A 24,166-nucleotide genomic window follows, 5' to 3' on the forward strand; every position below is an offset into this window, starting at 1 on the left:
AAAAGAGGAGGAAAGAAAGGTGGGGAACAGGACTGAGGATATTTTTTAAAAAGCCAATAACATTATCACAGCTGAGAGTTATAAGCTTCCGACCAGTTTTCCCCAACTATTGAAATGCAAATTTGCAAGCTCCACCTTAACTATTTGCAATAAAATATCACACCTATTGTATGTCCGTTTACCCCATTCACATGCAGTCCTTAATTTCAGACATTTTAATGACTTAACTTGTAAACATATAAAAGAGGGACCCTGGATCATTGCATTTATTTATTTATCTATGCCAAACATTTATTGGTGAAATAGTCCTGAAGATATAATTCTACATATGGCGCTTTCATTTCACATAATATTTAAGAAAAAAAAAAGACAAAACAAATAGACATATAATTCAAAGACCACGGTACAACCTTTATCTTTTTCTTTTTTACTTCAGCAAACAAAAAATAATGTCAAATGACATGAAAAGTGGCAAGTCTTCTGACAATAAATAATAAATTACTTTATAATTTTTGCAATGCAAGAGCAAACAAAAAAAAAAAGTTTCCTTTTTTCCTCTTTATTTCCAGAGAGAGAGAAAACAGTCATTTTAACCAATAACTATACACATCTTTGGGGGAAAAGTTCTTGGACAGACACAAGTCAAACACAATCCCGAGACGCTTGTGGCAAAATAGAGGTAACCTTGTTGCAATGCTTTATAAGTTGGTTTTTAAATCTGAATTCAAAAACCTTTAAAGTCGCTTCAGACTTCTTGATAGAGGATGGATCTCAAAAAAAAAAGAGGGGGGAGGGGCAAAAGGAAAAAAGAAATCAGCTACAGGACATGCTAGAGACCCAGGATTTCAATTAACCCCTTGTTAAAGTCAACTAAAAACATCGCAAACCAAGCAGCTCCACCTTCTTGAAAGGACTCTTTCAGCCAAAGAGGCCAGTTTCTCTTCCTGCTCATTTGCTGGAGCTCCTGTTTGGCAAGGCAATGACCAATATAGAAACAGCACCATTCAGAATAAGATGGACTAGAAAATCTCTATTTCTGCTTTTCTCTAGATGTGCAGTGAAATGAAAATGCTTTTTTTGAGATCCTTGAATATAAATCCTCTACGTTTCAAAAACGTCTTTTTTTTTTTTTTCTTTCAGTATTCCTAAGGTCATTGGATAGCGTTATGTTGGGTTTGGGTTTTGTTTGCTGTTTTAATTCTAGTAAAATCCCATGATTGTCTTCACAGTGTTGCTACCATATCACCTTGTCATTAAAACAGACTTCGTGCATTTCATGGAGCATTCATTTCTCGATTCAGTTTTCATTGACTGGGTCGTTAAATACTTTTGTTTCGGAGTTCAACATTATAATTTCCCACTTTCTCCAACAGGGAAAAAAAAAATACGTCTGAATGAATGTTCCTCATGCCTCAATTGGACTGGCTACCATGCTGTTAGGTGTATCTGGGAGCTGAGAGGACATCGACGCCACTTCACTGCCAGTGGAATTAGAGCCCGGTCCTCCTTCTGAAAAATTAACCTGCATAGAAGGTTGAGACATGAATAAAGGAGGCTATGATCGTATTCACAAAAGGATTATAAACTTGTCTTGTGTGTGTGTACAGACAGATAGATATAGAGATATCTGCACATATAATTGAATTTTAACAGGCTTAAAGAAAACCTATAAGGAAAAAAAAATGAGAAGAAATCCTCTCACTTTCCCATCTTCCAAGAGATCTGTTTTAAATGAAACTGAATTCCCAACATTATGTTGCATTAAATTATTTAAGAACAAATGTGTTTCCCACTGTAAAATGGCATTGCAACTCTACCATGCATGCTGAAAATAAAATTATCCTGCCGGCTACATGTTTCCCTGGGAGCAGGCGAGTTCTCAGTCTCCAGGCATCAAAGCCTCTCTTCTCCAGTTGAAAAATCCATAACACAACGCTTAGATCCTGTGATGGGAGATTCAGAGGAGGCTCCAGAGAACAATGATTAACTCCTCAGAGAGTTCACAGCAGGGGCTTTCTTCCTTCTTGTTGGTCCTGCTGCCTTTGGCCTCTTTTTCTCTTTCAATCAGGCTCTTCCTTCCAAGAGGAGACCCATATATTATAACGTCACCCATATTATAAATATCTGGCTCCTTCTCTTAAGTCCAAAGTATTGTGTTGCTGTTGTAAACCTTCTTCTCCACTCTGCTCTCAACACTCCCGCCCCCGCCCCACTCTTTGGCTGCTCTCAGCTGACACTAAAGATTCAGAAGGTGCAAACACTTGGCTGCCCTGAAACCTCCCCTTACCTGCCTTCTATGATCCAAATAACTGGCAAGATTAACGTGACACTAAAAATCAGCTCTTTTTCCTAATTCCAGGGTCTACCTTTCTTCCTACCTTATTGAACTTTCCCCCTGTGACGGTCAAGGGACTTTTCAAATTCGCCTCCTTTAGACTGGCCCATTTGCAAACAGACACCTGGGCCAAGCCCTTTTTAATGCACTGCCTGTGGTCCATAACCCAACTGTTGCCACAAAGAAAGAAAATGCCCTCCAGGTAAATGTGAGGGTAAAATACTAACCTCAAATCAAGCTTTATTTTCAAAGAAGGGAACAAGTTTTTATGATGGATCATGTTTTATAGAACAAGATTCTATAGGGCTGTTTATTATTTAAGGAAAAAAAAGCCTTATGAACATATGTCATAACACAAGGACATACACTTAATAATCTTAGTTATCTTTACCCTTAAGCCTTTTGTAGATGAAAGGTGAGTTGATTTTCTCTTCTCTGGATGTGTAAAACATTAATGCTAAGAGAGGCTTTTATATTCTTATCCGATTGATAGAACTCTGATTCCATTTGCTATACATGCCGCACAGAATATGACTGTGTATGCTATTTGAACTTATACCCTAAAAAAATGTTTAAGCAGTCCAACATTTTAGATTAAGATACAGTCCCAGAAAGGGATATAGTTACAAAAAGCATCAGTCACATCTCTGAATAACTGAACTCTTTATTGATAGGTTTGAAAATTGCAATATGGGTGCCCGCTAACCACTGATAATAAAATTGATTATGTATAACAACACTGATTATTATTATAATCACCTTGATTTAGGGCCTTAACAAGATCATTCTCTAGGAGCTGAGGAAGGAGTATATTTACTAGCTGCTGATCAAAATGCCAAGATGATCTCTAATGTCCCTTTTGACTCTACAAGTTGGAGATGTATGATGCTGCAACCCAGTACACCCCTTCCCACATTGTGTCTAGTGAGTTAGGTACCTTGAAGCTAATCTCTAAGAGCAGGCCTGACTGATAGAAAATTCAACGTAAATGGTCACATTACGAAGTCTCATAGAATAGACTCACAAGAGGCCTGTTTTCCTTGCATTCCTTCCTTCCACCAGGCCTCCCTAGGCTCTCCCCAACCCTGGGGCTAGAGTGGCCCCCTCCATACTCCCAGAATCTTTAATTGTGTGACAGTTTGATCAGAATCTCCTTTCTTTGGAGATTCAGCCTCCCCAACCTGGGAGCTGACACTTACCAGTTGCTGAAAAGCCGGCTGATCGATGTCACTCTGCAAGGCGAAGTCACTGAGTACTTTCCAAGGCGGCTGGTAACTTTGCACCTCCACTGGGTTTGCCTGTAAGCCACCGTCATGTCTCTCCGGACTGGCAGCCACCATGGGAGTTCCTGTCATCCCTTGGATATTCTGTGAATAGGCAACCCCCAACCCCAACATGTTAATGAGCAAACTCCCTCCCTCCATTGTCTGTGCAGGCTAAACAAATATACCCTGGTATTATCTTATCTATATAGTTGCCTTTATTGACTCAGTTAATCTGCTGCACCTATGGATATTAGCCAGGGTTCAGTTTTGTTTTATTATGTTTTGTTTTTCTGCTTCTGTGGGCTGAGCTATTAGCTATGCTTGAACCTTAGGAAGTGAAATTCTGTCTGAACTTTCTTCTTTCCTCTTATATTCAGTAGTCATCTCAGTTTCCCCTGTCTGCCTTCCCAAGCCACAGCATCTCAGCAGAAAACTGGAGCAGGAAGGGCCTCCCTTCAGCCTCTAGACATGGTGGTTTTCTGGGCAGTTTCGGTGAATCAGACTTTTGGTTAGATTTTCTCCAGGCAATTCTCTGGGAGCCAACCCCCACTTCCAAGCATTTAGGTCTGGCAGCTATTGTGCTGTTATGCACTAACCAACTTCGAAAGTGCCCTGGCCCAGGCTTGGCTGGTCTGCCACATTTAATGACAGCAGGTTTTATGGCATTTAAAAACAGGGCCTAAGCAGTAAAAAGGAAAAGCCAAAAAAAAAAAAAAAAAAAACTCTTTAACTTAACCAGGAGGCCTGCCTGGTGGGTGCTGTCCCGGCCCAGGGATGCCAGGGGCCTGACATCTCTAGAGACCTGGGCTTGACCTGGAGCAGAGGGTGTCCTATTTTCATGGGTCAACTTGGGGACTTTCCTGGCCTGGGGGCTCTGCAGCAGGCCTCCCACCAAGGGGCACCCAGAGTGACCCTGGATTAAATAGGAAAGCAAGGATTCCTCCCTTCCTCCCCTCGGGTGTCTGAGGAACTGACAACCACAACTTTGGCAAACCAGCTCAAGGCCTCTCTGCTCACGGTGGGGGCGACTGCCCCTCTAGATCTGGGATGGGGCAAGGGGGTGAAATTGAAGGGCGGGAGAGCCCACCCATGTGGGCTGGGGGCGGGTGGGCCTCCAACCAGCAAGAGGGGCCTCCGGGAGCATCTGGGGCCCTGGCGGGTAGGCCGGGGCCAGTGGCCTCTCCCCGGGGTGCGGGTGGGAGTGAGGGGCCGCCAGGGCCAGCTCCTGCTCGGGAGCCGGAGGGAGAGAGCCAACCCATCTGGGCAGACAGCACGCAGGCCTCCTCAAGCCCCCTGCCAGGCCCAGGCCCACTCACAGTTTTATCATTGGGCTGCTGTTGCTGGAGCTGCTTCATCATGATGCTCCGCTTCTTATCCTTGCACCGCTTGTTCTGAAACCAGACCCGGATCACACGGGGACTGAGGCCGGTCATCTCCACCAGTTGCTCCTTCATGAGCGCATCGGGCCGGGGGTTAGCGGCATAGCAGGTCCGCAAGGTGTGCAGCTGCTTCTCGTTCAGCACAGTCCGCACGCGGGTGGTCTTCTCGGGCTGCTTGTGGACATGGGGCCGCAGGGCTGGCTGCCGGGCGGAGATGGGCTCGGCTGCGGGGCAAGGGGCGCAGTGAGCGCGGGCCGGCCGCCCGCCTGCCCGCGCTGATCCCGGGAAAATGGGACAATGGCCAGCGCTTTGCGACCTCGACAGACAAAGCAGAGGCGGCAGAGGTAGGGGTGCGGGACGCAAAAGGAGAATGAAATCTCGCTCTCTAATCTTAAGAGGTCAATGCTAAGTAGTCTGGACCCAAGAAAGCGGCCTCCGCCCCTGCTCGAGTCAACACGGCGGGGTTAGCAAAGGGGCGCATCTCTCAGGTTCTGTCTCCCGGTTTACAGCAAGGGTGGCATCGTTCTTCCTAGTTTCTCCTCCCTTCTCGCCTTTCCTAGGATCCAGATCGGGGCCCAGATTCCCCTCCCCCCGTCACAGGCCTTGCAAGGGAAGGAAAGGCAGAACACCCAGTGACACCGAGAGACACTACCCCCGTGGGATGTCTGCAACTAAGGCGGAGAAGAATTCTGCCGGAGAGCGTTGAACTTCAGTCCCCGGAGGACAGTTATGTCAAGAGGATAAAGAAATTCGGTATTTCGGCTGTCTCTCCAGCTTCTGATCCTTCGTACTCTACCTGGATCTACTAAATCTACCTGGATGGTTCCCGATGCTATCTGCTCCCCAAAAAAGGAAAACCGATACTCTTTAGAGCTGCCCGGCCTCTAGAGAAAAGACAGTTGGGGTATGCTCCTGACCCCCTCCCAATACTCTACGTGTTCCACAGCAGAGCCCAGGTTGCACTAACAGAAGTTGCCACCACTGGCTTGGCTTCCCCGCAAGCTAAGTCACAACCCCTCCCATCCCCCTGACAGAATTCTTAAGAGAATTCTGCCAGAAAAGCAGAGGGGGAAGAGCTGTAGATTTTTCACCACCAGGGTTCCCGGCGGATTATACACAGGACAGTTCCATTCAAGACCGGAAAGCAGGTTTGGAAACTTTGTCAGCCTTCCTACCTGTGGCCCCCACTCCGGGCCAACCCTGTTCTATTTCTACTCTCCTTCCTGGGCCAAGGGCCCTCAGATCTGTATGTTACAAATCTTGCATTTTTCCAGGACCCCCGGGGTCAGGTCAACACCTATGAGGTCAACTCGGTGTCACAGCAACAGGCCCGAAGATGAAATTCTCACCAAATCAAGTAGAATGAACAGTTTAAAGAGGCAGGCTCCCTTTAAAAGGCAATTACTGCAGATTAGCTTGTTGACAGTTTTAAATGACGGCTCTGTGCGAAGGTTTGCAATTATTAAAACTGTATCTTTTTAGGTCCCCTGTCTCACAAAGGGATGAAGATACACTTCAAAAATATTTTGGGACCCACGCGGCAGCCGCGGGGCAGTTGGCAAGGAAAAAAGGAATTGAGGGGCTAACTTGACTTAAGCTTCCTTCATTGGGTTAAAGGAGGAAGCTCCAGGGGCCCAGAGCTCCACCCCTTTAATTAGGAAGCGGCAGAGAATACCTGGAGGGAAGCTGAAGCCCGTTGTCAGAAAGCCACGGTTTGGAGGCCAAGGTGAACTGGAAGTACTGTTTGGGCGTGTGTATACATGCGTGCACAAGTGGTGTACATTCGCGGGCACCCACACATAGACACACAGACGTGTAGTGTAGGTGTGCCAGGCGAGTCAAGGGAGACACTGAGTGCATTGAAGCTGGCCGCAAAAAGAGGGAAGCACTGTGCAAACCGCACCTAGAACCCTCCGTGTAACTGGCAGCTGCAGCGGCTGCCGCGTGGGTCCCAAGATTGCGGCACGGCGCTGGCCTCGCCTGGCACCGGCATCCCCGAGGAGGGCCTCCCTCAGCTCCCAGGAGTACCTGCCATTTGCAGCGGCCGCGCCGGGTGCAAGGGGCTGAGCGGATCGCCGGCGCCCAGGCTGGCCCTCTCCACCACGTCGTGGTCGGCGCGGCAGAAGAGCCCGTCCTCCCGCAGCGCGAACTCATCCCCGGGGATAAGCTGGCGGCTGCAGGCCACGCAGCGGAAACACTCGATGTGGTACACCTTGGAGCGCGCGCGCATCACGAAATCGTTTTTGCTGAAGCCGATGCTGCACTTGGCGCATTTGATCCCGTACAACCTGCGCGGGAGTGGGATGGGGGGCGGGCCGGGAAGGAAGGGAAGCAAAGAGAGGGAGTCACTTAAGGCGGGCGCTGCCCCGGGTCTAGGGTCGCTGGCGACCTCGGCCATAACTCCCTGAGACACTGAAATCAGCATTAGCAGGCAAGCTGGGAATGGGAGGATGGAAACGATTAGATTTCTTTCTTTTCCCGCTCTGTTTCCCTTGCCTATGAACCTCTGTGTCTCGGTCTGTACCTCTTAGTTGAGAACGCCCAGTCCAAACTAGAGAGAAATGTTTGATGTGCTGGAAGCCTGGGCGGCTGCTCCAGCGACCAGTACCCGGGTGGCTCTTGCTCCTCTTGGCAGGAAGGAATCCCGGGGTGAATCCGGGAGCCACTGGTCCCACATTTTCCTATCCCCCAATTTCTGCTGCTAGAAACATCTCTAAAACTGCAACCTGCATCCTCCTTTCAAAAGAAAATGAGGTTGGGCAATGAGATTGTCACCCCACAAAACATACACAAATGCACAGGCATTAGAACAAAATGAAACCTCTGAGGGTTTCCAGAGTCCTTTCTGGATCAGGAGCCCATTGCTGTTTCCCCAGCTAAAGATTTTTTCCTCAGGCAACAATGTTACCAGAAAGTTTCCTCTCTGTTCTTCCTCTCATTAATTTTTTTAAATCTGCTTGGGTTCCTTCCATCTTTATCCAGTCGCTGAAACATCTACCTCTATTTCTGTCTGTCTGAGAACTCTGACCTGCCAGAAAAATGAAAAGACTCACTTGTAAAGTCTTCCTTGCAGCTCACCTTTCCTTACCAACAGACAATCCTTGTAGGTTTCATCTAGAGGCCCTGCCCTGGCCCCCTCTCCACATAACCAGAGAGGGGGCATTCCTACAAACAGAATGGAGGAGAGGCAAAGACCCAGACAAAGAGGGGCAGTGGGGGGAACCTCGCTCCCCCAAGGGGAGAAAGGTTTTGGGAAATCTCAACGGTCTCTCTGTTCTCTTAAAACTACAGGATTTCAAAGGGATACACACAGTTGCACGCGGGCAAGCGTGCGCGCGCACACACACACACAGACACACAGTTGAAAGAGTGGAGAAGAAAAGGTAAAAGCAATTGGTTCCTTCCACAAGCATGTATGCAGAATTAGGCACATGCAGGTCTGAATACAGCTGAGCAAAACACGACCCCCACAGGAGCGATGGCCCCCTCTCCAGAATCTGGAGCTCATACACCAATCAAGTAAACAATTGAAAACGGCTCATTTGTCAGAGGTTAGAAGGTAGATTCAAAAGTTTTCCTTCCCTCCGCCTACTCCATGTGAGATCTGCCATTTCATAGGATGAGGACTTTACCTTGCCTGTGACCAAACAATTGGGAAAATCCCTCCCCCTTCCTCCAGCTCCCCACTTCCCCTCTTTGCTCTCATTCTCCTCTCCCACCACCGAAGTATTTATAAACTTCCCCCCCCTGCACTGTTCACCTTTATCTATTAAAATTATGCTCTCCACTTCATGGTTTGAAAATAAGAAAAAATACTGAACACCAAGTGAGTAGAAAAAAAAAAATCGTTAACTGCATACTTAAATCCTAACTAAACTTTAAGTTCTCAGCTCCATAAACTCTGTAACTTCCAAAGCTAATTACTTGTTAATAGCCACTGGACAATTTATTTTTAAAGATAATATTCTTTATTATTCAACGTAATAATGAAGGTGTTATCTCTCCTGTTTTGTTCTTAAAACAATAATATTTTCTTTGGAAATTCTACTTCCTTCCTTAGGCAGAAAATAAACTTTCTGACATATGTATACACAAGTCTGAGAAAATTTGAGATTGGCAATGCATGAAGTTTAGATGCAAAATAAATTGAAAGAAAAAAACTCAGGACGTTCCTTATGTGATTTTATTCTTGTCAGTATGGGCAATTCGCTCATTTTATCAGTTACCAGATTTTAATGTGAGAAAGGAAGCTGTTCAATTATCTAAATATACCGATTGTTCATAGACAGATGATGGGCAATTTGATCTGCTCTGTCTAGTTCATCAGCTCAGATAAGATAAGAAGACAGTCAGATGTCACCAAAGGGTTAATATTTAAAAAGATTAAATCTCCCAGTGGTTTTTACAGAGAATATTTGAGTTGGTTTTTAAATTTTCCAAGCAGGATCCCTTACCCAAAAAGTAAAGGGCAACACCTCTATTTGCTCTTGCAAAGTACACTTTTAAACATGCCTAGGTCAAACTTTTATTTTACCTATTGCATTGACGTCTTCAAAGAATCTGGAAGTTACTAATAAAATACTGAATTAAAATAAAAAGGAAAAACAATGTATAACAGAATAAAATCCAACCTTTCAAAAAGTTTAGAAACCCCAACTTATTCATCCTGAATTTTTTAAGTTTGTTTTGGAAAGGGGAGGGTAACAGGAAAATAATTTCAGCATCACAAATTCGAAGAGCAATTAAACAAAGCTTCAGACCACGTTATTTATGAAAACCACTATTGAGTCTCATTTTTTTCCCCCTGAAAAGTGAAATGAACAGCATAGTTTAATTTACTACATTTACAGGGGTAACTTCTGCACGCTAGTACCCATTAAGGCATACTCTGGCAAAAGACAAAGCCACACAAAATAAATGGGGAGAGGAAGGGGACTCTCACAAAATTAAGTAAACGGTATAAATGGCGTACCTGATATAATCTCTTTTACAGTAGGTTTTCCCATCTCTAACAAAGCACGTACAGCTCTCGTCCAAATACTGATTACACTCCGCACATTTCAAACATGCCGCATGCCATTCCAAATCCGGAGAAACCCTCAGAATATACTGATCGTGAATTTGATTGCCGCAACCAACACACAGGGAAATCAGACGTTTTTCTGAAATGAAAATAAATACATGATTGACTAACCGTTTACTTCCTACAGAGATAAACACACTTTTAGTGTCGTTCTCTTATAGGGCGTACTCTGGGAGTTTTTTTTTTTTTTTCTTTCTTTCTTTCTTTTTTTTTTTAAGAGTATTGCACTTTGGGATGGTAATTGAAGTGTGCCATCAAAACCTTGACTCATTTTTAAAAGGAGGTGGAATATATATAAAATGCAGATTTGAATAGTCTGCATTTGCAAGCCTAGCACGCAATCAAACCCGTTCATTTTGTATTTCTTTTCCCTCCCTCCTCCCTCTTTGCCATAATCATTGGGAAAGATTATGGATAAGTCAAGTCAAAGAAAAGGTTTTGACTAGAAGCGTTAAGTGAACGCAGGGATGTCTATATTTTCCATGAAGCACGCTCTTAAATAGCACATAGGACTGGATATTGTTAGCAAGAGCAGACATCAATACAGTTGTCACTCGTTCTCTTTTGCAAGTCTAATGCTAATTCACATCTCCGGGTATTGTACGTGCTGGCAGATCTTTGCAACAGAATAACCTTCTCGGAGAGCTCCAGAGTCCCAAGGAGAAAACCGCCGCTTAGCACCGGAAGGCTAAGGTTTTGGAGGACACTCGCAGGCGAATTCAAACACAAGGTACGATCAGTTTCCCGAAGATCGGAACCGACAGCAAGCATGCAGGCGTGGCGGCAACAAGAAAAAGCCACCTTCTCTCTCTCCAAGCAATGACTCCAACTCCGAAGAGCCCTTGGCACCCGTGCCTGAGAGACCCCCGCACAAGAACAGCACACCGAGCCCCACAAGGTAAAATCGCTTCTTACTTTTTGGTGGATCTCCCATGTCTCCCATATCTGTAACAGGGAGTAATGTCCACAGTGAAATGGTGGTTGTACAGTTGGTGAACAGCCCACAGAGAGGATGCTGGAGCTGTGGCTAAGTGGGAAACAGTGGCCCCTGGGGTTGCCAAGGCTGAGAGAGCCCGCTGCCCGGCTGCGCCGCGCCCTCGCTGATCGGGGAGTCCAATTTAAGCCGGCGGAGTTGGCGGAGCGGAGGCGCTGCGGCGGCGCGGACTCGGCGCGGCTCGGGCACCTCTCTTCCTTATCTCTTACTCAAACTTCTCTGCTCCAACTCAGCTCCATCGCCATTGGTCTGACGCAGCGCGCGGGGACGTCAGGCGAGCGCCGCGCCCATTGGCTGCGGGGCGCGCGGCGCAGCTGTTCTGATTATCATATTTCAGCCTCGCTGCCGCGGTGCGCCACTGACCGCTCTGCAAGCCCGCGGGAGAGGATTAGGGCTCCCGAGGCGACTCGCTCGGGGCTCAGACCGCTCTCCCCCGGTGCTCCGGCGGCCCTGGCTTTTGGCCTCCCTTCTCCTCCTTCCGCCCCGCCTTCCCCCTTGCTCCTAGCCGGCCGCGCCGCCAGCGCCCTCGCCTCCTGTCGCGCTGCTCCTCTGCCCTGCGCTCCTGGGGTCCCCGCAGTCCGGCTGGCCGCGTTGCGCGCGGGGCTCACTTTTCCGCCTCTGGTGGCGAGGCTGGTGGGTAGGTGTTCTAGATGACGAGGACCCTTCCGGACTTTAGGAAAAGGGCGACTTGGAACAGGCCGTTTGTCTCGGTTTGGTCTCGCGCTTTGGCACACAGCTCCGGGCCCGGCCGGGCTTGGTTGCCAGGGCGGGTGAGTTCCCGAATTTTCTGCGCGTGGCGCGCTGGGAGCTGCCTAGGGGAAGACGCTGGTTCTGGGATGAATGGACCCAGAGGAATTGTTCGCTGCTGCTACCCCAGTACCCCGTAAACCCCTTACCTCAGATCTCCAGAAACGCGGGGTGGGGGTAAAGGGGCGCTTCTTACCTAAGCGGAGAATCAGGTTGGAAGTGCACAGGTATAACCAAGTTGACTCCGCGGACTTCTCTCTCTTTCGGACCCGCGGGGTCTGCTTTGCAGTTTAACTCTAGAACTAACCCGAAGCCTAAGTGCAAAGTGGTCTTCCAGTAGTTTAAAGTTTGTAAAGCTATTACGCCTATCCGATTCCTCTCTCTGCCGGTCTCCTGCTTTTGTTTTTAAGCAACTGTGTACAGTTAGCTGGTGGTGTGTAGATCATTGTAAGGACAAGTCTCCACGTCTCTAGAGATTTTAAAAATGCGTCAATCTAAGGGCCTGAGTAGGGAGGGGTCTAACACAGAAGAACAGCGAAATACCTATTTCATTTCACCGGCTGTGTTTACCTTATCATTTTATCTCGAGCAACAACCTGGAGAGAGAAGAATGGTGACTTCAACTCGCCGGTAACCCTCTTGAATAATTTCTTACATGTTCCATCATATCTTACTGTCTCTCCAAAACAAAGTCACAGGGAGGCCACGAAGAATACCCCCCGCCCCCCCGCGTCCGCATCTCCAAAAGCTTCTAAACATTGATTCCTTATCTAGTGTGACTGCCAGTTTTATCTGAAAAGCTCCGCAAATGCACGCAGTAGTAGGTTTAATTTCGGTGTCTCATTGCCTTGAGAAAACCCGGTGTGTTAGGAAACTCCTTTCTTTGTATCATTCGTCAGATCTAGCCTTCGATAAGAGGAGTGAGCCCTCCGCCGGCCTGAGTGGCTCGGTTTACAGCAGTATGCTTCTCCAGAGCGCAGAGAGAAGCAAAGACGGTGAATTTCCTAGTGATATGGCTGGGGCTTTACCAAGAACATGCTTTTGTTTTCTCTCAAGGAAAATTTCTAACTGGATCTCATTCCTTCTATTTCTATTATAAGTTATATCGGTGTGGGTGTGTGAAATCGAAAGTTAGATGTTGATAGATTTAGCAGGTTGGGGGTGGGGGGCAGGATGTTACTGTTTTTGTTTTTTGCTCATAGTTTTCTAGTGTCTCCGGTATTAAATGCGTGGAGTCTTTTGTCAGGCTGCTTTGGTAAAACTGATGCTGATAATGACCACATGAAGCAAATCGTCCCAGTATATGGGCATGTTTCCTGTACAGATAACCAAGTTGACACTAGTTTAGTTTTGTTTTGTTTTCAAAAGGTACTATATCCCCAGAAAGTAAATAGAGAATTTTAACCAATCATATTCCATCATGTCACCTTTATAACATGGAATTAAACAACGGAAGCTGCCAGAAGCCTGATGACTTATATTTGAGATCCAGAAAGCACCCTCACTATCCATCCTTCTTCAACCACACACACACACACACACACACACACACACACACACACACACACACACACACACACTAAACACACTAAAGAATTAGTGCTGATGATAGCAAGTCCAAAAAGAAAACCTGGTATGTGGCTTGGAGGAAAAGCGTTAGTAACTGGCAATTTCATCATAATGAAGACAACGAGTGTTTCTCTTTCTTCAGCCCATACTGTTACTGTAAATAAGTAGTATTTTCTTAAGTTCTTAAGCTGTTAGAGGTAAAAAGATCATGCAGAAGATACCCTCTGGCAAAGGGAGTAATCTGAAGAAACCCAGTAGTTACATTGCTCCACGATGGATGTACTCCGGAGGTCTGTGTGTTGCTAATACATTTTGCGTTAAAATCAAAGTTAGGATAGCAGGCATTATTGTTTCCCTTCACCTTGAGATTCAAATTTGGTCACAGATTATTCCCCTGTTTCTTTAAGTGATTTCTATACACATTAATGCATCAAACATGTCTGTAAAAAAAATTGTAATGTTTTTATAGAATACATCAAACTGTGATTAGCAATATTTTCCCCCAGTATTTGATCACAGGAGCGACCTCTTGTGTTCAAAGGGGGGATTAGACCCTCTTGTCAAAAATGGACTCAATTTTGACCTTTGATAGTCTGTTAGGTCAAAAAAATCTACCCTTAAAAATAGTTTTGTGAATCCCCTCTGTAAGCTCCTCTACTGATGAGAAAGAAAAGAAAAATATGAGTACTTAGTTACCATTACCTCCAGGCCACCCCAAATATACTTGGTGTCCTTGAATATAAAAACAATGCTGAGATTTATTAAGTTCTATGTAAGCCTGTGGCATCTGCCCACATGGGCTTATTGGGCTTTTCCACCTAAAATTCCTAGTGGGCTTTATGCCTGTCTTTTGTGTGTTGTTGCTTTCTGTCCTTTGATTAAACTTTAAACATTCTGTATCAAAAATGCCAAATACAGATTCCTATACAAATATCATGTTCTCAAGATACATTTCAAATATTTAAATAGGTTTTAACTGCAATTGTCAAGTAGCATTACATATTTAGGATTTATTTCCCAACAACTTCTGGCAGATATAAGTGGATTTTTAATTTTGTTGTTAAAAAGTTTTTTTTTTTTTGGGGGGGGGGGAATTATGTACAGTAAGGGAGAAAGCTTTTCCTCACCAACTAACCAAAATTAGGAAGGAAAGGCAACTTTGATCAGCTTTCCCTGAACTTATTCCCAGGGAGGTGATGTTTAGCTCACACCAAGATCAAGTTTGTGAATAACAATTGGAATGCCAATTTCCCACAAATAAGGTGTTCTGGCAGAAAAAATATAACTGAAGGACTTGTATTTTCTGATATCCACAAATATGTAATTTTGGGGGTCAAAATGAAACATGGATGTATTTTATTCACCTCAGAAAATGTGGAATGGAATACATATATATTTATCCCACTCACACTTTTTGTTTTTACTTTTCCTGTGTAGTCTATCATGTAGAATACAGCTATACAAACCATAAGTATCTTAAATCACATCCAAGTGTCAGATAAATTATATGTGTATAAAGGGAGTCATGATTAACTATTTATTTTCCAACCAGAAGGCAGTGGATGTGGATATTTAGAGCTACTTTGCCTCTCTTCCAATTTCTGGTGGTGGCTTAATGATGAATCAAGAGAATCTGCACTCTAATTTCACAGAAAAATGAAAGCGAAGTTCTGTTTGTACCATTGGATAGGAAACGATTGTCTCTTCTTTCCCCTCTCCTTTTACTCCCCAGCCCCATAATGCTAAGCAATAATAATAATAAAGGTAGTTGTTAACAACAACAAAACTTTAGTCTTGATTCTTACTATATTGCCAAAGACTCCTGCTGTGATTGTGGTTTTGTTGAGTGTCAGTTGCTTTATTAACCAGTTAAAACAATCTGGGTGAATTAGCACGAATTTTCTTTCGCGCGCAGAGCTTCTCAGCCTGAGTTCAGGTAGTTGTGTCTGTCACCAGCTCTTCTTTACTGGCAGACGGCAGCCCGGGAGGCCGCGTTCCTGTGCGGTCTGCTGCTCGGTTCCCAGCCAAGATAGAATTCCACGCTCCCGGCAGCGGCGAAGCCACAAACCTCAGATCAGTCTTGAGAATGCGAGGTTCCGCATCTCATTACCGATAGGACTTCGACCAAGCGAAGACAGAAATTTGCACCCTCCTTTTAAAATTGTGCTTTTGGAAGTATTTACTATAATTTCACAAAAGCGCCGGCCATGTCAGGTGAAACCCTTTCCTTTAAAAAGTTTTTTGTTCTTTTTTGAAACCCTATGTGACTAGGAACAGTTTTTAACAGGACCAGAGTTATGCCTGGAGCCCAGGTTGAAGCCTATGAGTGCAAAGGGCTAAGAGGTTCTGACCCCAGGATGCGTTGAACCCTACCTCTGGCAAAACCTTTGTTAAATGTACCGGATTATCATGGGGGCGGGGGGGGGGGGGGGTAATTGGAGTCCTGAGGGCGAAAAAGCTTTATCCCCTAAGGTCCTGGGCGGTTCAGCTGAAAGCTACCAGAAATGCACGGAATCCAGCAAAGCACCCACGGACCCACCCGAGCTCTCGGGAAACCCGGAGCGAATTAACTCAAGTGTAGCTGATCAAATGACATTCTTTCTGAAAGAAGTGACACCATTTCCCCCACTACAATCCTGTCGAACCGGCAGGTCTGAATTTAGCGCCAAAGGATTGATTTCCAACTCGTACTGGAGGTTTACTGGGAAGGAGAGGGGGAGGGGAGGCGAAGGTACCTTGTTGGAGGTCAAGAGGAGGAGGAGGAGCAGCAGAAAATTACCAGCTCAGCGCGGGAGGGAGTTGGAGGCCAGGAAATCTACCCAGGAAGCCTCAAATAACCTTCTCTCAGGTCTCAGAATTCAGCGCTCAAAAAATCAGCCTCAAAATAAGGTGTCCTGGGCTGGAGTCCTCGGGTGGGCTGCGGAAGCGATGTCAAGAGTTATTGCTACTTTCTATGAATTAAACTGGTGGCTAAAGCGTGTCAGGGCCGTTTAATGTAGCTTGAGAGGAGCGTGGGTGGGGGCTGTCTTTAAGTGGAGAGGCAGTCATTGGTGGCATCTACCCGTAGATCGTGGGAGAAAATGTGGTTTCGGGACTGGAGAAAATTCTGCAAACCCCAGTGAATGGCTAGTCAGTTCGGAAGATATGATTTTAGGGAAAATCTTAAAGGTGGTTGTCTGATTCGATTCCGTGGAGGTGAATGGGAGGCTTTGCCCGCGGCGCGTGTGCCTTTAGAATTTTGTACGCCTCCCGATCCGTGCTGTTAAGCACTCTCATTAATTCTCCCCGACTTTAGGTTGAAAGGAGAATTTGCTTCGCTCCTCTACCTGCTAAATTCCAACTGAGAAAGGGGCTCAGGAGACGACCCCTTTTAGGAAGAACGTCATTTGATCAACTCAACCGAGTTAATAACTGGTCTCCCGGAAGGGGTCAAGAACGCCTTCTCTTCCCACCGGCGCAGCGCGCGGCGCCGGGTCGACCACTCCTACCACAGGTAGCCTCTCACCGAGGCCCAGGAAATCCTGCCTGACTCTCCTTTGAAGAGCTTTGCGATCAAGTTTCTGGAATTTCCTAGAACCCCACTCGCCTACGTTCAAGCGCGTAGGTCGTACTAATTTAGCCTACCCGAAGTCCTAGGATAAGAGCAACGAGAAACAAAGAGACCACCCCCCTCCCCCACCAGCAACCGCCGTCCCTTGGCCTCCTCCCTTACGAATTTCCGATTTGCAAACCTCTGCTGGGAACCCCCAACCTCCGCCACCCTCAAGGTTCTGCGCTTAAGGGCATTTTTCAATGTGTCTTGCCATTGTAAGGCGCGGAAAAATCAAACTGGAGCTACACTCCCGGCCCTAATTCCTATTAGACTTAAGGAAAAACAAAAAACAAAAACAAAAAATAACGTCCTGCAGACCTCTTTCGGTCCGATTGGCGAGTCTAGCCCCCAGAGGCCACTTCCTTACTGTGAATTTTTGCCACCCATCTTTGGGAGCAGAGCTCCCCTGATGGCCTGTCTCTGTCGCGCACTGGTGGGCCCAGGTAGGGGGACTCGAAAGGAAAGATGAATCAGATCTCCAGCTCGCGGTACCAGAGCTCTAAAAGGGCCCGAGTGTCTGTCTGCCACCTTGCGGGGGGTGCGGGGGGGTCCCTGCTGGGAGACCCTCTAACCCTCTAGACCAGGAGTGGAGCAGAAAGCGCAACTCCTGGCTGCAGACAGACGCAAAGACTAAACCCTTTCGGAAGGTAAAACTTGGTGTTAGGTTTTACGCCTTCTCTGTCCATACCCCAATCCCCAGGGTTCCCCCCCAAATGAATACTTGGAAATGAAAGAATCAAGGTACCACGTTAACTGCTTCAAACTCTTTGTCAGATCACCTCTTTATGCCATCTGCCAGAGGCTCAACTTGCTCTGGGCGCCTACATTCCGGAAAATTGTGAGGACGACGTTCCCTCTGCTTTTGCCTTGGTGGCAGCGTCCGGAAGTGATGGCATAGTTACTGATACAGAACGTCGGAGTGACTAGTTTAATTCTTACTATCACCTCTAAAATATAAGTAGCCCCAAGTATCAGTTGGCATTTTTTCCCTAGGTTTATTTTACTCACTTCGTGTGGCAAATGTTTGAATTGGAAAACAAGAGAGAAACCCCACAGCGTAGATTCACTTCTCTGTTCTCCTATCAGGCGGGAGACCCTCACAGGCTGATTAGTCATAGAGGCAGGCTTCTTTGTTGATTTAAGAGTTCATCAGGCGAGACGCAACAATTACCTTGTTGCCTTTACTTGATTCTCTATTGTTGACTTATATCTGGAATGCCTCCATTGTACAAAATTCGATCCAAAAATGAAAAAAAAAAAAAAAGGCAAAAAGGTAATGACGGCAATAGAGGTTTCTGTTAACTGACTTTTGTGTGTAGATGGTACATACCTCAGAAATGTATGAAAAACATTACAAGTTATAAAGTTTTGTATATATTTGTGTATGTTATAATTATGTGCTAATGATAGCATTATTTAATATTGTAATTCCAGAAAGAAATGTTTGAAATGTCACTTCATACTACACTGTAATACTCTCCTTCCAAGAAAATAATTAGCAAGCTTCAAAATGATATTCAGGGCGCTTTGTAATAAGAACAAAATCTGAAACTTCATGGACCAAAATCCCATCAAACATAATGGTTCCTAACTAGGTTGCTACAGGTCAATTCGATAAGGAGATAACCTTCTGTTTTGCACAATTGCATTTTATTTCAGTTGTGCATTTAAAATACGTATTCTACATATGCTATTCTGAAATTTCCAGTCACATCATATCAGCAAGAAATAAGTCCTAGATAATGCCTAAGGATGACTATGATTAACTTTTGTGGTTTGACAGTATTGTGCTCTTCTTTATTTAAATGTAAATATTAATATATTAATATTACTAGATAGCTTCATCACCCCATGATTTACAAGATATTCATATAAAGTGAAAGAGTGAATATTACGTTCTATAATGCTACTTAGAGTCTACTATCAAAAGATAGTAACAATAAGAAGATTCACTTGTGTATATGTAGCTATCCACTATGCTCTCAGAGTGTTCAGTTTAGTTACAAAAACATTGAACTATTGTATCACGTGTGCTCTCACTTGAGTGTAGTTAATGTTTTGCCAGTTTTAAGAATCCTCCCTTCACTCTCCAGATATATGTAATAGCCTAGGAAGATCACTGCATCAAATGTAATGCAAAATGGGATATTGCAATACTACCTATAACTAGCATCCTGCTGACTTTCACTTGTATATCAGGACTTGAAGTATGCTATGTCTCACTTTAGAGTGTGGTACAATGTGCTATTTTGTCTTCTTTGCTCAGTGTGAAAATTTATTATTCCCTCTCCTTTTTATGAGCTGCATGAACAACTGGTGATAGTGACGACAAGCATTGGGTATAGTTTCACTGGCTTTGGAATCTCCTATGCTATATGGAAGAATAGAAATCTTATCTTTTTAGATCTTAATGGTGTGTTTCTTCCAATCCTGAGACAGTAATTTAGCTGAGCCAAATGTCACGTGATGTGCCTCTTTGTGATCCTGTACCCAAGTCATTGCAGATCTGCTGATGTAACTTTGGATATGCTGTGCTAGGGCAATATAGTCTTTTGAATGATGCCAGTAGTGAGGAAGAAACATGAATGCAGCTCTCAAAGTGGAAGAAAAGGTAAGTGGATGGAAAATCACTCCTTTGAATACGGTGGTGGAGAAAGAATTGAGTGTACATAACTTTATCCGCCATCAAAAGAGAGGCTGAAAATAGATATTAGACTAAGATGAGTAAAGTATTCAGTTTTGAGAAGGGTAAGAGAAAGCTTAGTGAGGAAAAGAAAAAAGTAGAGTAAATGTCAAGAGGAACAAAGCAACAGGTCTTGGTGACCCAGTTCATCCAGCACCCAGATCTTTACTAGCAGTAGATGGAGGTTGAGAAAGAAGATGGGAAAAATAGACTTTATAGTTACTGTAATCTGGCATTTAAACTTTAAAACTCTTTTTTTAGGGGGGAGGTTTTTGTAGACTATTTGACAATAATTTTAAAAAGTTTCACTGTACCTTTAAGTATCTTAAATTGGTTGGCCAAAAGTTTGTTAGGGTTTTTGGAACAGAAAAGCCTGAGTCAATTTTTTTCCCCAAACCAATACTAGAATGCTCACCAAAAATAAACCCATTGTTGGTAAACTGAATCAGCATAGAAAAGACAAACTAAAGTTACTAAAATACCATAGAAGGGATTCCTACAATTTTTCTTGTAACTGGTTTCATTAACAACAAGATTCAGGACTCAAAAAAAAAAAAAAGAAAGAACTAGAACTGAGAAGGAATTTTCAAAAATGTCTTTGGGGTTTTCCAGAGTTTTGGTCAGTTGTTGCCCTTTCTACAGGTTGGATTATAGCAGAAAATGTAATTCACATATTTGGAACTGCTCATTTAAACCATAATAAAAACTGAAAGATGTGAAAAAACTGCTCTCTGCTCAAATTCATGCCAGGGAACTTGAAGGGCTGCCAGAAAATCGCTGCTCTGTTAGCATTTCTGACCTGGCTTCACAGTCTCCCAGACTTCGTTCTTTTGATGTGAGAAGAATGTAAGCCAAAACCACAAGGAAGCATTCTTTGCACCCCTGCCCTTGGGAAGAGTTGGGGTGTCCAAAATGTTGGGAAGGTTAGATCCAGTTGTCCTCAAAGAATCTATTTTGGAGGTCATGAGGTCAGAGTGTCTGCCCATGTGCACAAACCAGCAAGCCCATAAAAGCCGGATAGGAGGCAGCAGTGGCCCATAAAAGGTCATACCCAGCCAGAGCCCAACAACATTTGAAAAGCGTCTGCTACAGAGAAGAAATATGAGACTGACAGCATTGACTTCGGCCACTGCAGCAGCAGTGAAGAGAGATGGATGGGGATTAATCATGGTAAAATACTGAGCAGAAGAGACAGCAAATTCTGCCAATTATGACTACTTCTCCACTCACGTGTTTCACTAAGTATACTCTTCAAAGTACAAGCTGATTGGCCAAGGTCAGGTTGATCTTTGCTAGGCCCAAAGTAGCTACTGAGAGTATCCTCATGGCAGAAGACACTTAAAGATTTTTAATGTTAAAAAAAAGAGGAAAATTATTTGTGGTTCAATAATAGAAATACTCCTGATAACAATTAGTTATCAACACTGCATTCTTTCTCAGCACCAATACCATTTATTTTGGTGTAACACTGATTTATAAAGGTTATTGGTTGTTATTGGCCTGTGGATCTTCAGGACTTTTCAGGTATATCTCTTATGTTACTAGATTTAGCATTTTGCCTCATTTCATAATCTCTCCTCATCAAGACATTCTTTGTATAAGTAAAAACTTTAGATAGGTAACTGAATAGTGACTCTCGACAAGGCTACCAAGAATGACATAGCACCACATCCCTCCCCCAGTATATATCAAGGGACATAATATAAGTTTCTTCCAGCCCAGCGTTTCTCATGATGTACTCTGCATATAAGTTAAATAAACAGGGTGACAATATACAGCCTTGACGAGCTCCTTTTCCTATTTGGAACCAGCCTGTTGTTCCATGTCCAGTTCTAACTGTTGCTTCCTGACCTGCATACAAATTTCTCAAGAGGCAGATCAGGTGGTCTGGTATTCCCATCTCTTTCAGAATTTTCCACAGTTTATTGTGATGCACACAGTCAAAGGCTTTGGCATAGTCAATAAAGCAGAAATAGATGCTTTTCTGGAACTCTCTTGCTTTTTCCATGATCCAGCAGATGTTGGCAATTTGATCTCTGGTTCCTCTGCCTTTTCTAAAACCAGCTTGAACATCTGGAAGTTCACGGTTCACGTATTGCTGAAGCCTGGCTTGGAGAATTTTGAGCATTACTTTACTAGCGTGTGAGATGAGTGCAATTGTGCATAGTTTGAGCATTCTTTGGCATTGCCTTTCTTTGGGATTGGAAGGAAAACTGACCTTTTCCAGTCCTGTGGCCACTGCTGAGTTTTCCAAATTTGCTGGCATATTGAGTGCAGCACTTTCACAGCATCATCTTTCAGGATTTGAAATAGCTCCACTGGCATTCCATCACCTCCACTAGTTTTGTTCATAGTGATGCTTTCTAAGGCCCACTTGACTTCACATTCCAGGATGTCTGGCTCTAGGTGAGTGATCACATCATTGTGATGATGATGCTGTTAAAGTGTTGCACTCAATATGCCAGCAAATGTGGAAAGCTCATCAGTGGCCACAGGACTGGAAAAGGTCAGTTTTCCTTCCAATCCCAAAGAAAGGCAATGCCAAAGAATGCTCAAACTACTGCACAATTGCATTCATCTCACATGCTAGTAAAGTGCTCAAAATTCTCCAAGCCAGGCTTCAGCAATACATGAACTATGAACTTCCAGATGTTCAAGCTGGTTTTAGAAAAGGCAGAGGAACCAGAGATCAAATTGCCAACATTCACTGGATCATTGAAAAAGCAAGAGAGTTCAAGGAAAACATCTATTTCTACTTTATTGACTATGCCAAAGCCTTTGACTGTGTGGATTACAATAAACTGTGAAAAATTCTGAAAGAGATGGGAATACCAGACCATCTGACCTGCCTCTTGAGAAACCTATATGCAGGTCAGGAAGCTATAGTTAGAACTGGACATAGAACAATAGACTGGTTCCAAATAGGAAAAGGAGTGCATCAAGGCTGTATATTGTCATGCTGCTTATTTAACTTATATGCAGAGTATATCATGAAAAACGCTGGGTTGGAGGAAGCACAAGCTGGAATCATGATTACTGGGAGAAATATCAAAACCTCAGATATGCAGATGACATCACCCTTATGGCAGAAAGTGAAGAAGAACTAGATAGCCTCTTGATGGAAGTGAAAGAGGAGAGTGAAAAATTTGGGTTAAAGCTCAACATTCACAAAGCAAAGGTCATGGCATCCGGTCCCATCACTTCATGGCAAATAGATGGGGAAACAGTAGAAACAGTGGCTGACTTAATTTTGGGGGGGCTCCAAAATCACTGCAGATGGTGACTACAGTCTGAAATTAAAAGACACTTACTCCTTGGAAGGAAAGTTAGGACCAACCTAGACAACATATTAAAAAGCAGAAACATTATGTTATCAACAAAGGTTCATCTAGTCAAGGGTATGGTTTTTCTTGTAGTCATGTATGGTTGTGAGAGTTGGACTATAAAGAAAGCTGAGAGCAGAAGAATTGATTCTTTTGAACTGTGGTGTTGGAGAAGACTCTTGGGAGTCCCTTGGACTGCAAGAAGATCCAACCAATCCATCCTAAAGGAAACCAGTCCTGGGTGTTCATTGGAAGGACTGATGTTGAAGCTGAAACTCCAATAATTTGGACACCTGATGCAAAGAGCTGAATAGACCCTTATGCTGGGAAAGATTGAGGGCAGGAGAAGAAGGGGACAACAGAGGATGAGATGGTTGGATGGCATCACTGACTCAATGGACATGAGTTTAGGGAAACTGGGAGTTGGTGATGGACAGGGAGCCCTGGCGTGCTGTGGTTCTTGGGGTCGCAAAGAGTTGGACACAACTGAGTGACTGAACTGAACTGAACTCTGCATAAAAGTTAAATAAGCAGGGTGACAATATACAGCCTTAACGTACTCCTTTCCCGATTTGGAACCAATCTGTTGTTCCATGTCCAGTTCTAACTGTTGTGTTTCTTGACCTGCATACAGATTTCTCAGGAGGCAGGTCAGGTGGTGTGGCATTTCCATGTCTTTAAGAATTTTCCAGTTTGTTGTGATCCACACAGTCAAAGGCTTTGGCATAGTCAATAAAGCAGAAATAGATGTTTTTTCTGGAACTCTCTTGCTTTTTGTATGATCCAACGGATGTTGGCAACTTGATCTCTGGTTCCTTTGCCTTTTCTAAATCCAGCTTGCACATCTGGAAGTTCTCAGTTCTTGTACTGTTGAAGCCTGGCTTGGAGAATTTTGAGCATTTTGCTTGCCTATGAGATGAGTACAATTATGCAGTAGTTAGAGCATTCTTTTGCATTGCCTTTCTTTGGGATTGGACCTTTCCCAGTCCTGTGGCCACTGCTGAGTTTTCCAAATTTGCTGGCTTATTGAGTGCAGCACTTTCACAGCATCATCTTTTAGGATTTCAAATAACTTAACTGGAATTCCATCACTTCCACCAGCTTTGTTCGTAGTGATGCTTCCTAAGGCCCACTTGACTTCACATTCCAAGATATCTGGCTCTAGTTGAATGATTACATCACCCTGGTTATCTGGG

At 44.4% G+C, this 24,166-nt stretch overlaps 1 protein-coding gene and 1 long non-coding RNA gene across 2 annotated transcripts; both read right to left on the minus strand.

Moving 5' to 3' along the window:
* Positions 1 to 390: 390 nt before the first annotated feature.
* ISL1 (ISL LIM homeobox 1) lies at positions 391 to 11,265 on the minus strand. Its single transcript, XM_019982737.2, has 6 exons — positions 10,978 to 11,265; positions 9,952 to 10,141; positions 7,008 to 7,267; positions 4,917 to 5,203; positions 3,535 to 3,702; positions 391 to 1,522 (listed from the first exon to the last, which is right to left on the minus strand). Exons 1-6 carry the CDS (start codon positions 11,003 to 11,005, stop codon positions 1,406 to 1,408), a joined length of 1,050 nt encoding a protein of 349 aa, XP_019838296.2. The 5' UTR covers positions 11,006 to 11,265; the 3' UTR covers positions 391 to 1,405.
* A 4,842-nt stretch (positions 11,266 to 16,107) lies between these two features.
* On the minus strand, positions 16,108 to 18,513 carry LOC139178057 (uncharacterized). The gene is made up of 2 exons (XR_011562489.1): positions 17,973 to 18,513; positions 16,108 to 16,289 (listed from the first exon to the last, which is right to left on the minus strand). It is a non-coding gene; the product is annotated as an uncharacterized lncRNA (long non-coding RNA).
* Between the last annotated feature and the right edge of the window lie 5,653 nt (positions 18,514 to 24,166).

The sequence above is a fragment of the Bos indicus genome, chromosome 20, assembly GCF_029378745.1.
Source record: "Bos indicus isolate NIAB-ARS_2022 breed Sahiwal x Tharparkar chromosome 20, NIAB-ARS_B.indTharparkar_mat_pri_1.0, whole genome shotgun sequence".
NCBI classification, from domain to species: Eukaryota; Metazoa; Chordata; class Mammalia; order Artiodactyla; family Bovidae; genus Bos; species Bos indicus.

Bases quoted from the DNA above. Each gene is read 5' to 3' on its own strand.
- ISL1 (XM_019982737.2), bottom strand. From the start codon at position 11,005: ATGGGAGACATGGGAGATCCACCAAAAA. The intron at 3,703-4,916 runs GTGAGTGGGCCT...GCCTATTCACAG, and splicing joins AGCAGCCCAATGATAAAACT to AATATCCAAGGGATGACAGG. The intron at 1,523-3,534 runs GTAAGTGTCAGC...CCTTCTATGCAG, and splicing joins AGCCGGCTTTTCAGCAACTG to GTTAATTTTTCAGAAGGAGG.